Source organism: Trichechus manatus, unplaced genomic scaffold (assembly GCF_000243295.1).
Source record: "Trichechus manatus latirostris isolate Lorelei unplaced genomic scaffold, TriManLat1.0 scaffold00303, whole genome shotgun sequence".
NCBI lineage: Eukaryota > Metazoa > Chordata > Mammalia > Sirenia > Trichechidae > Trichechus > Trichechus manatus.
The window spans coordinates 827722-846915 of record NW_004444239.1 but is presented as its reverse complement, the minus strand read 5'-3'; the positions used below and the strand labels follow the sequence as shown (position 1 = coordinate 846915).

Below are 19194 nucleotides of genomic sequence, written 5' to 3'. Positions count from 1 at the left end.
AAAAAAAAAAAAAAATAGTGTGTTCTCAACATGAACAGCCTATTAACTGATTGGCAAAGTCCTGTAGATGCAAGTCAGAAGGAAGTACTTTTACTGCCCTCTCACTTGCCTATTTGGGTCTTTCATTTGTGGAAGAGAAGACAAGCACTATAGAGCAGGGGACAAAAGGAGTCATATGTACAAATGCCCACCATATCTCCCTCCAGATGTCACATTAGGACCTCAGTAAAAACATATTCAAACCAGAAGTCATCATTACCATCTCCCTTCCCTTAGTCTTGCCCCAAGCTTAACTTGGGGCAGTGGTAGTTCAGTGATAGAATTCTCATTTTCCATACAGGAAACCTGAGTTTGATTCTCGGACAATGCCCCTCATGTACAGTCATCGTCAGTCTGTCAGTGGAGACTTGCATGTTTCTATGATGTTGAACAAGTTTCACCGGAGCTTCCAGACTAAGACAGACTAGGAAGAAAGACCTTGAAATCTACTTCCAAAAATCAGCCAATGAAAACCCTATGGATCTCAAAAGGTCTGTTCTGCAGCCGATCATGGGAAGGGCACGGAACAGGCAGCATTTCGTTCTGTTGCTCATGAGGTTCCCATGAGTCAGGGGCTAACTTGATGGTAGCTAACAACAACAACAAACTTAACTTTCTCTAAAGTCTTTTTCCCTCTCTTTCAGAAGTAAATGCTAGAGGTAAGCCAAGAAAATTCTGATCACTCAGGGGTTATTATTTGTACCATGTCTGGCATCACTAGGGGGTGCGTGGGATATAGAACACACCCCTTGACACTATCAGAGGGGATAACACCAAAACGACCCCAAGGTCCACGCGGCAGTGGAAGTGGCTGCAGGCAGGCCAGTGCTTCAGGGCAAGGGGCTTCTGAGGTAGTGATGTCACTAGGGTCACCTATCACCTAGTGTGGTAACTCATCACCAAACACCTGCTCACCTGCCAGTCACTAGGGTTGGTGTCACCCAGTGTGGTAACCTCTCACCGGCAAATGGGAGAAGGGAAGAGCTGTGGGGAGCCAGGGAGCTGCAGGGGGCAGGGACGGGAGGAGCTGGGCAACTCTGCCCACCAGGGAGAGAGTTTGCCATCTGGGCCTGCCCACTCAGGCAGGGTTGAGTGCCACCATGAGTTACTGCACTGGGTGACATCAACTCTAGTGACATCACTCTTCCGTATATTTGACTATTATCCCTGAACTTCCACTCTAACCAGAAAACTAATAGTCAATTTTGACTCCTCTTATATCCTGTATCCAAAAGGCCACCCAATGCTAATGATTTTACTCCTGTAAAATCTCTCAGCTACTCCTCTCCATGACTCCTCCCACTGTACTAGTTGAGGCCCTCAGCATCTCTTCCAGAGTGGTCTCTCTGTCTTATGCATCGTCACTCCGAAATGGGTCTTTTTCATGCAGTAATCATGATGAGCCCCTGAAAATGGAAATGCTACTTCTCTGCCTAAAATCCCATGATTTTCCTTCGCCTTTCCACAGGGTCAATTTTAGTCTTATCCATTTAGTACATTAAGCTCTTGACTAGTCATTCATTTAGTTAACAAATGTTTATTGAGTGACTGCTATATGTCAGTCACTGTCCTATAAAGTGGAGATTTAGTAGTGATCAGAACAGACAAAATCCTGGTCTTCATGAAGCTTATATTCCAGAGGAGGAAGATAGGACAATAAATTAAATAAATACAGCATGTGAGGTAGTGTTAAGTGCTAAGAGGAAAAAAAAAAGTAGGTAAGGGGTTGACATCAAGGAGGGTCGTTATATTAAGTAGGATGATCAGAGATGGTCCCATTGAGAAAGTGACATTTTGAGTGAAGTTCTGAAGCAAGTATAATGACTAGAGATTCAGATATACGGAGGTATAGAATGTTAGGCAATGGAAACAGTGAGTTCAAGAGTTCTGGAAATAGCAAAGAGGCCAGAGTGGCATGAGTGGAGTTACAGAGGGGATGGTGGCAGGAGATATGATCAGAGAATAACAGCTGGAAAGAGGGTAGGTGGGCGCCATCTCATGGATATTCCTGTAAGCCACTTCAAGGTCTTTGGTGTTTACATGAGAAGGGAAGCCGTTGCAGGGTTTGGACAGAAGAGTATCTCAGCCTGACTAATCTAATGGGATCACTCTGGCTTCTCTGATGAGAACAGACTTCAGAGGCACAAAAAGAAACAGGGTTATGCCAGTTAAGAGGCAACTGTAAACTGCAATAATCCGTGGAAAGAATGAGGGTGGCTTGGGCAGGGAAGAAGCTGCTGATCTATGGCGTGGTGCACGGCAGATAATAAGAGGTATTAGACAGAATATTACAGTGTTGATCCTGAGAACCTGAAAGATGGAGCCGCCATTAACTGAGATGTGGAAGGGTGTGGGGCAGGGGAGCCTATTTTGGGGAAGACTCTCAATAACTCAATTTTAAATTTGTTACATTCTAGATGCTTAATACACATCTAAACAGATACATCAAGTAGGCTATTGGACACACAGGTCTGGTATTCCGGGGAGAGGACTGAAATATAGATATACATTTAAGATTGATTTATCAACATACAGTTGACATTTAAAAATGTGAGACTGAATGAAATTACAATCTAGATACAAAAGAGAGGAATTTGAGATCAGAGTCCTGGGGAGTTCCAACAGGTAGAATTTGGAAAGAATAGACCAGCATGAGACTCAGAATGAGCAACCAACATAGGCAGAAGGAAAAACAGGTGAGACTGGTGTCCTGCAAGACAAGAAGGCAAGAATTTCAAGAGCAGAGAGCAATCACTGCATCAAATGCCACTGAGAAGCAAGTAAGGCAAAGATTGAGATATGGTCATTGGATTTTGCAAGATGAGGCTATTAGTGGTCTTGAGAAGAGCAGTTTTGGTGTAGTACAGGGACAAAATTCTCCATTGGTATGGGTTTAAGAAAAAGGAATGGAATATTTGGAACCAAATACATGTACAACATTTTCAAGGATTTGGGCAGTAAAATGAAAGAGAACTATGGGGCAGTATTATGAAGGGGAAACTGAGTCAAAAGATAAGTTTTTGTTGTTATTTTTCCTCTGAGGGGCTTTTTTTTTTTTAATAGTGTAATATTTGTATGTTTTAAGCTTTTGGGAAAGATGGTGAAAAAGGAGAGTGGGGAGAAAGCTGGAGCAATATCTCTGAGTAGGTGAGAGGGTACAAGATCTGGCATGCAGGTAGAGGGTCAGGCTTTACTAGAACTGTGGAGAGCAACTCTCCACAGCAACAGGAGGGAGACTGAATATGCAGACACAGATGCAAGGAGCAGGAAATTGTGGTGGCTACACTGTGGATATTCTCTTCTAAATGCTACAGTTTTCTCAATAAACAAGAAAGCAAAGTTATCTGCTGAAAGTGAAGATAGGGTTGCAATATTAGGGGATGTCCTCATATTGGGGTTGCAATATGAGGAGAGAGGGGGGAGTTTAACATGGTCATAAAACAGGAGAGTGGATGGACTAAAGAAAATACAAGGCGATTGCTGGGCAGATTTAACGGCTCACTGTGGGTCATGATTCTAAACAGAATGAAACAAACTCTCCCTAGTCTCAACTGTGATCAACTGTCACCTGCTGCCTGCCCTTTGGGATCCCCTGGGATCTCATGAAATGCCTGCCACACACCAGATGTTTCCAACAGCCCTGCCTATGCCCACATGGACTGTCATCCTGAGCACTCTCCTGTCCTTTCTATACCTAGCCAACTCCTACTCAACTTCGAGACTCAGTTTACTCCTAGCTTTCTCTGGGAAGTATTTACTGATGCCCAGATAAGATCAATGCTTCCACTGTTGTCCTCACCCATGCACACCTTAGCCCTCCTCATCGCCACCACCACCATCAGTTGCCATTGAGTCAACTCCGACTCATGGCAACCCCATGTATATCCGAGTAGAACTGTGCTCCATAGGATTTTCAATGGCTGATTTTTCAGAAGTAGATCTACAGACATTTCTTCTGAGGAATCTCTAGGTAGACTCGAACCTCCAACCTTTCATTTAGCAACTGAGCAGGTTAATAGTTTGCACCACCCAGGGACTCCAGCCCTTCTCACAGTCTCTTGTAATTTCCTCTTTGCCTGTGTGTCTTCCTCGCTATATCCTAGTTCAGGCTCAGAATCACTTGTTACTACAACACAGATTGCTGCCCCCTCCCTCCAGTTTCTAATTAAGTAGAGCTGGGGTGGGGCCCAAGAATTTGCATTTCTAACAAGTTCCCAGGTGGTGCTGGTAGAGCAGGAGGGTAGAAGAGTTTGAGGACCACTGTGCTAGCTTTTCAAAGGCTGGGGCCAAGCATGATTCATAGCTGTATCCCCAGCAATTGGCTCCATATCTGGCTCAGAAAAGTTTTGTTGAGCTGCCAGGGCATAAATGGCTGCATAGGAAGAGGGAAGTAATGTACCTGAATGGTGAGCTCTCTTCCTTCTCGGTTAATCTTCAAGCGGTGTATCCTTCTGTTGGCAAAGTTCTCTGCATCAATGGTGAAGACATGGCTTTCTTCCTTGCTTAACTGATAGCGAACCTGTAAGCTTCCTTGAAAGAAAAATATTAGATATTAGAATTTAAAATATGACCCATAGCATGAAAAGTATGATCAGATTGTCTTTTAATTCATTATTCTTTTCTAGGGACTGTTGTTTCAAACCCTTGTATCATTCAGAGTTTTAAGAGATATTACACATGGTGTTACTAAAGTGTTAGTGTCCACAAAATTTTGCTTAGGTGCAAAATTAAAAAATATGTGTGTGTGTGTTATTAGGATCCAAAATACTATTTTGGAAAAAGATATAAACTACAGGCCTATTTCGCAACTGAATTTTGAAAACTTGGGTAAGAGTTTAGTCCTTTTCTACTCTATCTTTGATTCCTACACCTTCCTATAAATCCCTTTGTCTCCAATTGGCTTCTTCCTTTTAGACCCAAGGCAGAAGAGGGGACTCCCTCCTGCCACCATGCACTGATTTATGAGGCCCCTGATTGGATCATAGTTTGGTTAGGGCACAGTGAATCACTTCAACCTTTATGGCCCATTGGGAGATTCAAATGTCTCTAGGAGAGTGTTTTCAAATAGATGTTTGCCATCTACTGGAGTTCAGAAAATCATTTTGCTGGGTCTCAATCAGCATTTCTTAAAAAATGAAACAGAATTGAAAAGGAACTATGAGAGTCCCTAGAAATATATTAAGGACAAGTAGTGTAGCAATTGATATATCTGTGTTTGTGTGTATGACAGACAGAGGATGAAAATATTACCATACTGTTATGGATTGAACTGTGTCACCCAGAAATGTGTGTAAACTTGGTTAGATCATGATTCCCAGTATTGTGCGATTGTCCACCATTTTGTCATCTGATGTGATTTTCCTATGTGTTGTAAATCCTACCTCAGTGATGCTAATGAAGTGAGATTAGCAGTTATGTTAATGAGGCAGGACTCAATGTAAAAGATTAGGTTGTGTGTTAAGCCAATCTTTTTTGAGATGTAAAAGAGAGAACCTAGCAGAGAGACAAGGGGACCTCATACAACCTAGAAACAAGAGCCTTTGGACCTGAGGTTCCTGTGCTGAGAAGCTCCTAGATCAGGGGAAGATTGATAACAAGGACCCTCCCCAAGAGCCAACAGAGAGAGAAAAACTGCCCCTGGAGCTGGCATCCTGAATTCAGACTTAGCCTCTTAGACTGTGAGAGAATAAATTTCTCTTTGTTAAAGCCATCCACTTGTGGGATTTGTGTTATAGCAGCACTGGATAACTAAGACAGATACAATTGAAAATGATTTTTGTACGTAGGTCACATTTTAAAAAGTTTGAAAGTGACTAACGTAGAAGACAATCACCATAGGGAACAGAAGTTTATCAAGTGGCTACTTTATCCCTGGCACAGTGCCAGGCATGTTTTCTCATTTAACCCCACCACACATCATTGGCTGAATGAGTTGAACTGACTAGCCCAGGGCACACTGTTTTCTTGTCTATCATGGGATGGTAATCTTTTCTGATACCCTTGGAGTCTATGCACAGCAGATGGCATGAGCTGTTTCCTTGGCATGAGCTGTTTCCTTGGCATGCCATGGAGGAGTTTCCACGGGTGAGCGAAACTATTGCAGTTGAGGGACTGTGTGTAAGCTGATGATCACTAGGGAGAAAGGAATATTCACACAATTTTAGGCCAAGAAGGATTAACATGTGATTAATTGTGAAGTCCACTTGCTGTTTTCCATTCCTTGACCTGGCTTTTTCTCATGTGCCAAAAAAATATCTGTGACTTTTCTCAGACCTCCCATCTTTCCCAGGCTGCCAGTCTCAGGACGATAAGAGGCTTTTGAGTAAACCAGAGTGAAAATGACTGATGGCCTCAGTTGTCTCTCCAGTTGTTGTCAGCTGCCATCAAGTTGATTCAGATCAAGGCAACCCCATGTGTGCAGAGTAGAACTGCTCCATATGGCTTTCAAGGCTTCAAACTTTCAGAAGCAGATTGCCAGGCCTGCCTTCTAAGACGCCTCTGGGTGGGTTCAAACCACCAGCCTGTCGGCCTGTAGTCAAGTATTTAACCGTTTGCGCCACCTAGGGACTGTTCTCTCTCTAATATGTGATTAATGATAATAATAAAATAAAATAAATTTAAAAACTGCTTGCTTTACAAATATAAATAAAGTACTATTCGTGTAAATCGCAACATACATGAATGTGAAATAAGATTGTAAAATAATCTAAAACAAAAGAAGAGAAAATATTCTGGGGCTCTGAGGCCATGGCCCAAAGAAGTCTGTCCATAGGAGAAACTCTATAGCTAATCTTGGTTTTCCTGGTTCTTTCTCTCCTTTTGGTTCTGACAATCACAGATTTCTAAATATTACTTTTGTGCTTATTGTTTTACCACTTTAAAAAAAAGTAATTGCTTCCTCGCAGCAGCATATTTGGTGGTAAGAGGAGGCAGGCTTGGTGGATGATGGGTGTGAGGACATGGGACAAGTCAATCCTGGCCTTACTAGAGTAGGGAAAGGCCCATCTCCTGCACACATAGGCTATTGGTCTTTATGTTTTTCCAAGCTCTTTCTAATTAAAAGAATCAGTTGTTTGAATATTTAATTCAATTCAATAAAGTAAGTTAGTGTATGATTATTATGTACCAGGCAAGTGATAAGTACCACATTCCTTGGAACCATTCAGACTATGCTACAGTCCCTAGTGTTTGGTCAATTCATACTCACATATGTACTTTCTTCATATTTGTCCATTTTAGAAATTTCCTTTTTATACGTCTTTACCAACACCTGTCTCACAACCATCCCTTTTAGGCGCCAATAATCTCAGCAAGGACCTTGTCTGTTAAAGTATTCTGAAGCTTCCCCAACATCCCAGTTTACATCAAAAACACCTCAACTAGTTCTTGGGAGTTTTGATGCAGTCAACACCTAAAAATAACCCAAAAAACCTGACATGATATACTGAAACTTCCTTCCTCTAATTCATTTGAAAACTCAATCCAAGACTTTTCGAAGTAAGTTTGATACAACTACAGGCTGACTTCTAGTCCTCTATGGGGCAGTGGGGTTCTGAGATGGAGACAAGGGCTGGGGTCATGCTGGAGGTTCATTAATCTCCTTCCACAGCATCTCCTTCAGCTGCTTGGTCAGTGAGCTAAGAGCCTTCCTAGCCCTCCCCTTTGCACTCTGGTGACTCAGCAGATTATTGTGAGCTGCATGCAGGCTGTTGCTTGTCTGCTTGTCTCTGGAGAACCCTGGACTCAGTGTTGATCACCCTGCCTCAGGCCCTCCTCTACCTGCTGTATCTGTCCTCTTCCATTTCCTCCCTGGAGTTTCCAGTCTCCACCTCCTCCTTTCTTAAGAGTAAACACTGCAAGTTTATAGTCCCGTAGAAGTGAATTGAATGCGAGGGGAAGTGCTGTCTAATACATGTAGTTAACCCAGCAATGGATTGTCATGGCCAGGAGTTCACTGATTTCTTGAAGGCACGCTCATGCGTCTCTGTCCTATTTTTATGTTAGCATATATTGGCATCGCTGTTTTATAGTGGGCATATATCTTTGTGTGTACACATCTGGACAGAGAAAAGATGTTCACAATGTGAACATTAGAAATGAGACTTCTTTGGGTCCCACTTAGGTCCTCTTTTCCAAATATGCTTCTGAAATAACCATATTTATACTGGAATGAGTTTTTGTCACCGGGGGTACCCTGAAAAATTCTTAAAGGATACCGATAATGTTGGAGTCCTAAAGTTGTACCCAGGCTCATTATTTTTTTAGGTCTTCGAGCAAAATCCATTTTAATGATTTTAGAATTAAATAAGAGGTATTATCAATGCCACTTATAAAACACTGGAAAAATTTATGATTGCACAAAAAATAAAAAAGTACTTAGGCACAATGATAAAGAATTCTCTTCACAATTTTAAGAAGAGGTTATCACATGCTGCTAAACTTCCTTGTGATTTTCTGGACAAAGTTACCACCCTTTGGCTTAACGCATATATTTTATCAGGATTGAGATCCTGCTTATTCCCTCACTTTCATCTGGAGTACCTTTTTCTCACTCCGTTTTGCAGGTAAAAAAACACAGAAGCTGGGAGGTGCATAAATTTTAAACATTCATAGTAAGTGATATCGTCAGATTTAGAAAACACATCAAAATGACAACACGTGATCATCTCTGACCAGAATGTCCCTCCCCTCTAACCATTCTCATTCAGCTTTCTCCCACTCATCCTTCACATTCAGTGTGAGGGTACCTCTTTCAGGAAGCTTTCCCTGACTTCTTTCGCATGTCCTCCTCTGCTCATAGATGCTGTCCTTATCACTTTTCTAACATATGGTCTTTTGTACTGTTCATTTACTTACCTGTCCCCAACACAAAACTGGAAGTTCCTTGGAGCTAGGGAATATATCTTATCTGTTCTTGCATTTCCAGTGCCTTGCACATGGAAAGTATTCAGTAAATTTGAAAGAAAGGCATGAAGAAGGGAGGAATAAAAGGAAGGAAAGAAAAAAAGAACAAGGGAAGGAAAGAAGGAAGGGTCAAAAAATTCAGTGGCATTTAGAAATTTTTCACATTTAAAGCAATAACTTCTTTGGAAGAGTACAGATCTAGTTGGCACTTATTCTCAATAAGTCTGGGAAACAGTTATTTTCATATACTGCCTCACCCTGTTGTTTACAGGCTTGGAGTTGTCTGGCAAATTCCAAAGATGATATGCCAATGGAAGTGGAAGTCAGTAGTTCCTGCCCAGCTTCAGCCTCCTCCCCACTTGTGTATGAGACAACCATAACTCAGGGAATTCATTCATGTTTGGACTCCCACCAGCTTCATTGAATCTTCTCCCTCTTCTTAGTGTTTAGGGTTCCATCTCTTTACCTTGCATCAAGACTTGCCTTATATGCCTAGCTAGCAGTTTTAAAATTTGTTTGAAATTAAAACACTTCATTTAAGTGAAACCTATAGTGAAGGCTATTGTAGAAATCCAAAAAATATGGAGCTGCTCCAGTTGAAGTGGGAATGGGGGCCTAGAGAGACTCGCCCACTGTCACTGCCCTTTCCCCTTTCCCTACCCCACAGCCTATTACATTGGCCAATAGAATTCCTTGGGCTTCCAGGAGAAAAATGGAAAACCTTGACCCTTCAGAATGACAACTACCCTACCAGGATTTGATCACATGTCTCCCCATGGCAGTTTCTTGTACAACTATATGAGCTCCATGGGCCTAGAGCAGAGACCCTCCCTGCAGACTAGACCCTTGAAACCCTATACTAATGTGTCTGGAAGGTCATATCTGACAAGTTCACCGTCAGGTTTGATTAGGCTTTAAGTTGATCCATGTTAGACTCTCTGTACATATCTAAGTAGCCATAACAGGCTCAGGAAAGAGATTTGCAGGTATTGGACCTATTTTCAAGGCTACTCAACAAAGTATAGCCAAGTACTTTTTAGCAAGACATTTTACTATCTACATCCTTCTTAACAATCACCTACGGATGAGAATGGGAAAATGATTGGTCCAATGGACAAGAAAATCAGAATTTAAAAGTCCAAATCCTATGTAGCTCAGAGTCTTGAGGTGGGATTTAGGGTAAAGATTTGTTCATTTCAATTTTCAAGAACATCTTTGTTTGTTTATTCTCCCTACTTTTCTAATCTTTTTCCGCTAATCTGTCTTCCACACTGCTATTACTGACAGTACTATATATTTGGACATGTGACTCTAGAACTAAAAAATTTCAAGTTCCTGTAATTCTGCATGATAAATTTCAAATTCTTAGCCTGGCATGCAAGTCCCATTCCTTACTTTTCCAACTTTGAAGATATTATTCATTTCTTTAGTTACATCTGCCCACTCAGTATCTTCCCAAAAATTCTCCTTCTTGCCTCTGTGCACTTGTGTGTTTCATCCGTCAGCTGAAAACACCCTCCTGCCTCCTCATCTGCCTGGTGAGATCCTTCTCTTTCTCTAAGATGCAGCACATGTGACTATTAAGGTCTTATCCTGCCCCAAAGACTGATATAATTATTCCCTTTAATGTATTGGAAACCCTGGTGTCGTAGTGATTAAGAGTTATAGCTGCTAACTAGAAGGTCGGCAGTTCAAATCCACCAGGCACTCCTTGGAAACTCTATGGGGCAGTTCTACTCTGTCCCATAGGGTCGCTATGAGTTGGAATTGACAGCAACAGGTTTGGTTTATGTTTACTTCTTTTAATCACCTCATATGCATGTGAAAGCTAGACAATGAATAAGGAAGACCGAAGAAGAATTGACGTCTTTGTGTTGTGGTATTGGTGAAGAATATTGAATATACCATGGACTGCCAAAAGAACAAACAAATCTGTCTTGGAAGAAGTACAGTCAGAATGCTCCTTAGAAGCAAGGATGACGAGACTTCTTCTTACATACTTTGGACATGTTATCAGGAGGGACCAGTCCCTAGAGAAGGACATCATGCTTGGTAAAGTGGAGGGTCAGTGAAAAAGAGAAAGACCCTCAATGAGATGGATTGACACTGCGGCTGCTACAATGGGCCAAGCATAGCAACGATCATGGAGATGGCGTAGAATCAGGCAGTGTTTCATTCTGTTGTACATAGGGTCATTATGAGTTGAAACTAACTCAATGGCACCTAACAACAATGTGTTTACATTTAGTACCAATCTTATTATACCATAACTTCTTGGTCTATTTCCTCTTCTTAAAATTAAGCTTCCCTGGAGGGATGATTGCTTATTCATCTTTGTGTGTTAACAGTATAGCACAGGGCCTGCTATATTAAGTCTCCAGAAAACCTTTGTTGAATGAAATAGCCATTCCAGAGAATGTTATCACCACTTCACCAAAAGTATAAACTAACAGTTATTTAACACCTACTGACTGTCAGTTACTAGAAAAACAAATAATTATAATGCTATATTTCTACCTTTAATTGGCTTACTATCTAGTTGAAGGAAACAAAAGCAACAGTCATATTTGCCTGTTATTTTGTGTCTACCATATAATAGGCACTTAACCTGGTACTAAATATACATATTTTCAATTAAATCCTCAGGTTAGGAAATAGAATTTCACAAAGGTAAGAAGCTCCACAACTAATAAAACATTGAAATGGGATTCCAACTCCGGAATAAAAAGCTTCAAAGTGTGTGGTCCTTCCACTCTACTATGCTGCCTCCAAAGTGATGTGTGGTAGGGAGGATTAATGAGTGGATGAGCAGAGAGAAAGATGGATGTTTTGATACACAACACATACTTTGTGAATTCAAAACAATGAGCAGCTACAAGGGTTGAGACAATCAGAAAGAATCTTATAGAGAAGGAGTTTATTGAAGGAAGGGAAAAACTTAGACCCAAAAAAGGAATACACTTGGTGTAACTATAGAAATATAAGCAAAGTAATGTGAATGGATTTTAGCATGCTTGGAGCAGTAGACCTGGAGACCAGTAAAGCTGATGAGAACCTTTGCACACATCTACCCAACCAGACTTTTTATTTTGAAAGATAGAGAAGTGAAGCCTGCCAAACCACTGGGAACTTAGAAAAAAGATCTATAAAGAGAGGACACACTAGGAAGGCCTGTACTAGCATACCCAGGAGTTTGAATTTGTTCCAGTAAAGAAGGATCCCATAACAAGCTGCAATCACACACGTGGCTTGTCCTGTTCTACACAATGTGATATTGTAAGAAAATTAGCTTGGGTACCACAGTGCATGTGTAAGATCTAAAGGAAATGACACACTACTGGCTCTCATAGCATCAAGCATTGGTCAAAGAAACAGCTGATCCAAGCACTGGATCACCACTGTGGCATAGGAATCCATTCTCACATTATGCCAGGGGCTGGATTTCCTTAAATAGAACATTGTCAGTTTCTTGTTTCACCATCTTACTTTGGAAGAAGAGGCTCTTCTACATGTTGGTTTCTCTCTGTTCTGTATCAGTACCTATTCCTGACTTTCGCAGCTTCCTCTGTATCCCTTAGCTTCTACTTATCCAAACCACCTCCACCAACTAGCTCCTCTCCTGGTCTTCATCTCTTCACTTGGTATCTCCACTATCCACCTGGTTGCTCAGGTCATAACTCTAGAGTCATCTTTCTTTCCTTCATTTCCCTCACCAGCACCCCCGCTCCCCACACACACACATGCCCCACATCCAAGTAATCAACAAGCCCTGTCGTCTCTACCTTCAAAATAAATCCTGCATCTTTGTACCTCTCTCCAGTTCCACTGCCACACCCTAATCCAGTCCGTCATCATCTCTCACCTGGACCCTTGCAACAACGTCTCAACCTGTCTTTCTGATTTGTCTTACTTCCCTACCTGCACCTCCATCCATTCTCCTCACAATTGCCAGAATAAGCTTTTTAATGTATAAATCAGATGCCACTACTTAAACTGTTTTAATGGTTTCCTAATACACTTAGAATCTTTTTTTTTTTTTTTTTTTTTGCCGTGGCCTTCAAGACCCTATATGATCTCCCCTGTACTTCTTTGATTTCATTTCATTCACTTGTCCTTGCTCACTATGCTCCAATGACTACTGGCCTACATATGTTCCCCTAATGTGTCGAGCTCAGTCCCACCTCAGAAGTTCTCTCTACCTGGAATGCTCCTTTTCCAGATGTTTGTCAAAAGGCTTCTCCTCATTCATGCCTTAGGGCACGTGTGACCCATGTAGCAACACATTCTGCATCCATACACAGCTGCCTCGTTACCTCTATTTAACAGTGTTCTTCAAAAGGTTGGTCATGATCAATTAGTGCACTTTGGAATGAGTATCAGACTTCAGTATTGGTTATTACCACTAATTGCAACTCCTTCATACTTCCAATTATAAGCATCCCATTCTCTGACTATAATCTTCTACTTTTCTGGCTTAGTCCCTCTAGTGCCTGGACTTTAGCCATCCTTGGTCTAAGGATTGATCTAACCACCTATTTACCGTCTCTCAACCCACTCATACCCTCTCATCTCTCCTTACCCAGCCCAAATTGCCTAGTCACTATAAAAATCCTATCATATATAGTCTCAATTCCCTTCCACCTTTCTTTATACATCAAACTTAGTATATTTTCTTGGCAGAACCATAATTCTGCTAAAACCCAAGTCTCACCTATTCTGCTCCCATGTGGTGCATCTGGCTGAAGAAAAAACAAACCACTCAAACTGGTCTTATGCCACTTTAAAGTAATGACCACTAACTTCAAGTGGCTTTTATTCTGTCCTGTCAATTACAGTATATTCCCTAAGTCCAGTCACCCACTGGCTCAGACAACTATTTAATGCCTTCTCATCTTTCCTCAGACTTCCAACTCTACCTTCTCTTTTCTCATTTGTGTTTCTCTAACAAAATTAAAGTAATCTGAAAAGAACTTCTGCAAATTCCTGCCACCATATTTACTGATCTAGCAATTTCCGAAACCAAATGCTCTGCCTTCCTTGTTATTAATTTAAATAGACTAGCCATGGTTTTATCTAATACCAACTCATGCCTTCTTTCTTATGCCTCTCACTTATTCAAAGATTCAAAGTCAGCAACACCCCCCATTTATTTACAATGTTTATTTTTTCCCTCTCTACTAAACCATTTCCATTAGCATTTCTCTTATCTTAAAAAACAAAAAACGAAGTTTCCTATATTTTTCCCCTGTCCTCCAGTTTAAATAAAATTCTGTACTTCCTCTATATTTTTCAAATTGTTGGTCATGATCAATTAGTGCATCATGGAATTAATATCAGACTTCAGAATTTGTTATTACCAATAATTGCAACCCCCACCTATAATTAGTTATAAGCAATTCGTCTTTTCCACCTACTCTTAAACTCGTTCCAAAAAGATTTGACCCCTGAGGCTCCACCAGAACGTCTATAGTCAAGGTTACTGATGACCTGCATGCTGCTAAATCCAATGGTTCATTCCCAATTCCCGTCTTACTCTCATCAGCATTTGACACAGTTATGCTCTTCTCTTTCTAATACTCTTCAGTTGGCTTCCAGAACATTTCTCTCTCCTAGTTTCCTTCCCACTTCACTGTCCACTCCTTTGTCCTTCTCTTTACTGGTTCCTTTGTTTCTTCTTGGACTCCTGAGTTGAAGTCCCAGGGCTCTGTCTATGGACTCTTTCTTCCTTATCAACACACACTGCTTTGGCAATCTCATCCAGTCATATGGCTCCACATACCAACTAAATGCCAACCAACTCCCAAATGTATGTCTCCTGCCTCATCTTCTCCTTTTAACTCCACAAGAAAATAACCAAACCAGTTGTCACTGAGTCAATTCCAACTCATGGTGACACCATATATGGCAGAGTAGAACTGCTCCATAGGATTTTCTTGGCTGTGACCATTCAGAAGTAGATCACCAGGGCTTTCTTTCAAGGTGCCTCTGGGTGGGTTCAAATTGCCAACTTTTTAGTTAGTACTCAAGGCTTTAACCATTTGTGCCCCCCAGGGACTCCTCTCTCAACTCCAGATTCCTCTAGTTATCTTCTTGGCATCTCTACTTGATGCCTAAAAGGCACATCAATCTTAATACACCCAAAACTAAACTCATGATCTTCTCTCATAAATCTTTTCCATCTCAGGAGTTGGTAATCTCACACTTTCAGATGCTCAGCCAAAAGAACTTGTAGTCATCTTTGACATCTCTCTTTTATTCATACCCTATGTCCTCAACTGCTGTAGGATGGAGTAGAGCTGCCCCCATAGGGTTTCCAAAGAGCAGCTGGTGGATTTGACCTGCAGACCCTTTGATTAACAGTCATAGCTTGCTGTGGCTCTTAACCACTGCTCCACTAGGGCTCCTTATGTTCAATAGGTCACCAAATACTTTTCCTCTCTCACTTCAAAATATATCCTAAGTCTAATGACTTCTCTCACTTCCTACAATTCCACTATTATCATCCTGGTTAAAACAATCAATGAGATTATTTCAATAGCCTCCTAACTACTACTTTTCTACACTTAACCTCTTACAGACAATTCTCACCAGAGCATCCAAAGCAATCTTGTTAAGATAGAAATCAGTTCAAATCACTTCTCTGCTCAAAGCCCTTCAAACACTCCCATCTTACCTAGCATAGAAGGCAACACCTTGTTATGACTCTAAGTCATAAGGCCCTCATTAAATCTCTATCCTCATCTCCTACTACATTCCACTGTCCCTCTTGGGTCCAGACATAATGGATCCCTTGCTGGTTCTCAAACAACAAGCATGCATCTGTCTCGGGCCTTTGCATTTCCTGTTCTCTCTGCCTGGTTTGCTCTCTCCTGGAGGTTCATATGGCTCACTTCCCCAACTCCTTTAAGTCTTTGCTCAAACATTGACTGCTTAAAAAGTTCTTCTCTGAGTCTCACTTTAAAAACTGCAACTGTTCCCCATCCCCCACATACACATTCCTGACCTCCTTTATCATATTCTTTTCTTTCCTTATAGAGTTTATAACATTTTGCTAATTGTTAGATTTATTAGTTACCACCGATCTCCCTCTATTATAATGTAAGTTCCACAAGGACAGAGATTTAATGAAATAGAAAATTCTGGGAAAGAAAATATAAATATGATTCACCATACTTAGGGTAAACATTGTTTCAGACACACAATACCTGCAGACACATTCTGGGTCACCATGTAAAAACATGTCTTATAGTAGATTATGGTCTAATGCATTTGAAAGGCCTGATCTTTTAAATCACTCTGTCTTACAATACTTACTGCCAGCCTGCATGTTTATTTTTAAATTTTTTCGTACTTTTCTTCCCCCATTAAACTGTAAACTCCATGAGAGCAAAATTATACCTGTATTTTTCCACCTGGTTTTCCCAGTGTTAAGAACAGTGCCTGGCATATAGTGGGGCTTAAAAGTATTTATTGTATTATTTACTTATATAATGAATGAGTGAATAGGTAGTTTGAAAGATATTAAAAAAAATTCTTTTTCTCTTTCATGATTAAACATATAGAATATAAGCAATTACTTCATGACAATGAAACTTTTATTAATTATTGTTATAACTATATATGTTATCTAGTGCTATCATTATTATAATCAGTATTATTACATTATCATGTATTCATTGCTCTTTTTGTTCCAGAGACTATCTTAAATCTTTTCTTATATTTATTATTCTGTTCTCAAAAATATGACACACTCATTATTTTATGCTAATTTTACATGTGGGGGATTTAAATCTGTCTAATGATGTTGGACACTGAGACATTAGCCATCTCACATAGCTTTTCTCTCTAATTCCACTGTCGTCTGCATTTTCTTGCAGGGCCACAGTCATGGTCTGCATCTCTTCTTTAATATCTACCATAAAACTGTAAGCACTTAATAAAAAACAACCTAAATATCCATCAACAGGTGACTAGATGAAGAAAATGCAGTACTCAGGGAGAAATCATAAATTTTTTTAAAATAAAGTGAAAATGAAAGCGTAACACACCAAAACTTATGGGATGCAACAAAGGCAGAACTCAAAGGGAAACTTATAGCAATAAACGCCTACATGAAAAAAGATCTGAAATCAACAGCCTAACTTGACAACTCCAGGAACTAGAAAGAGAAGAAAAAACTAAGCCTAAACCTACCAGAAAACCAAAACCCTTTGCCAGTGAGTCGATTCGTACTCATACCAACCCTATAGGACCGAGGAGAACTGACCCATAGAGTTTCCAAGGAGCAGCTGGTGGATTCGAACTGCCAGTCTTCTGTTCAGTAACCAAACTCTTAACCACTGCACCACCAGGGCTCTGAAGCTACCAGAAGAAAGCAAGTAACAAAGATCAGAGCAGAAATAAATAAAATCAAAAACAGAAAAACAATAAAATAATCAATAAAACCAGAAGTTGGTACTTTGAAAAGATCAATAAAATGGACAAACCTTTAGTTAGACTGACAAAGGAAAAAAGAGAAAAGATGCAAATAACTAAAGTAAGAAATGAATGAGAGGACTTAACAACTAACCCGATAGAAATAAAGAAAATTATGATATATACTATAAACAATTGTTCAGCAACAAACTGGATAACCTAAATGAAATTGGCAATTTCTTAGAAGCACACAACTTACACAAACTGACTCGAGAGGAAATAGAAAGTCTCAAGACACCTATAACAAGTGAAGAGGTTCAATCAGTGATCAAAAACTTCCCAACAGCAACAAAAAAGTCCTGGACTAGATGGTTTCTCTGGGGAATTCTACCAAACATTTAGAGAAGAAGTGATGCCTATCCTTTTTAAACTCTTCCAAAAGATACAGAAGAAAGAAATACTCCTTAATTCATTCTATGAAGCAAACATAACCCTGATACCAAAACCAGACAAAGATACCACAAGAAAAGAAAGCTACAGGCCAATGTCTCTTACAAATATAGAGGCAAAAATCCTCAATAAAATACTAGCAAACAGTATATTAAAAGTATCATACACCATGACCACACGGGATTTATTCTAGAAATGCAGACATGGTTCAACATTACAAAATCAGTCAATGTAATACACCACAAAAAAGCCATGGTGGCACAGTGGTTAAGGCACTAGGCTGCTAACCAAAAGGTCAGCCATTCAAACCCACCAGCTGCTCCATGGGAGGAAGATGCAGCAGACTGCTTCCATAAAGATTATAGCCTTGGAGATCCTTTGAGGCAGCTCTATTTAGTCCTATAGAGTCATTAGGAGTCAGAATCAACTCGACTGCAATGGGTTTTTTTTTTTTTTTTTTTTAATACACCACAATTGAACAAAAGAAAAGAACTACATGATCATCTCTATGGATGCTGAAAAAGCATTTGATAAAATCCAATACCTTTTCTTGATTAAAACCCTAAAACAGATTGACTAGAAGGGAAATGCTTCAATATGATTCAGGGTATACATGAAAAACCAACAGCCAACATTATACTTAATGGAAAAAGACTGGGAACTTTCCCCTTGAAATTGGGAACAAGACAAAGGTGCCCAGTTTCACCACTTCTGTTCAATATTGTATTAGATGTTCTAGCCAGAGCAATAAGATAAGAAAAAGAAATAAAATTTATCCAGATTGGAAAAGAAGTTAAATTATCTCTATTTGCAGATGATATGATCCTGTATATAGAAAATCCCAAAGGGTCTGCAAGAAAACTTCTAGAGCTAATAGATGAATTTAGCAAACTTTCAGGATATGAGGTCAACAAACAAAAATGTGTTGGGTTTCTACACATCAGCAATGAGAAATCTGAAAGGGAAATCAAGGAAACAATCCCATTTACTATAGCTTCTAAGAGAATAAAATATCTAAGACTAAATTTAACTGGGGATGTGAAGGGCTTATACAATGAAAATTATAAAACACTGCTGAAAGAGATTAAAGAAGACCTAAATAAGTGGGAAAATGTTCCCTATTCATAGATTAGAAGACTTAAAATGATCTACAGATTCAATGTGATACTAATCAAAACTCCAACAGCCTTCTTTACAGAAATTAAAAAAAAAAAAAAAATCCTCAACTTTATATGGAATGGCAACAGGCCCTGAATAGCTAAAATAATACTGAAAGAGAAGAACAAAGTAGGAGGGCTAACACCTCCTGATTTTAAAACCTACTATACAGCTACAGTAATCAAAACAGCCTGGTACCGGTATAACAACAGACACATAAACCAATAG

The 19194-nt window shown here is 40.0% G+C and overlaps 1 protein-coding gene across 1 annotated transcript in view; it reads right to left on the bottom strand.

The window, feature by feature from the left end:
* Window positions 1-19194, bottom strand: part of CNTNAP5 (contactin associated protein family member 5) — a gene marked incomplete at its 5' end in the record, with an annotated part of 853982 nt that overhangs the window by 42562 nt on the left and 792226 nt on the right. Inside the window, one exon of the mRNA XM_004390491.3 lies at window positions 4439-4569. Coding sequence (XP_004390548.3) covers window positions 4439-4569 — 131 coding nt within the window. The remainder of the gene's footprint in view (window positions 1-4438; window positions 4570-19194) is intronic.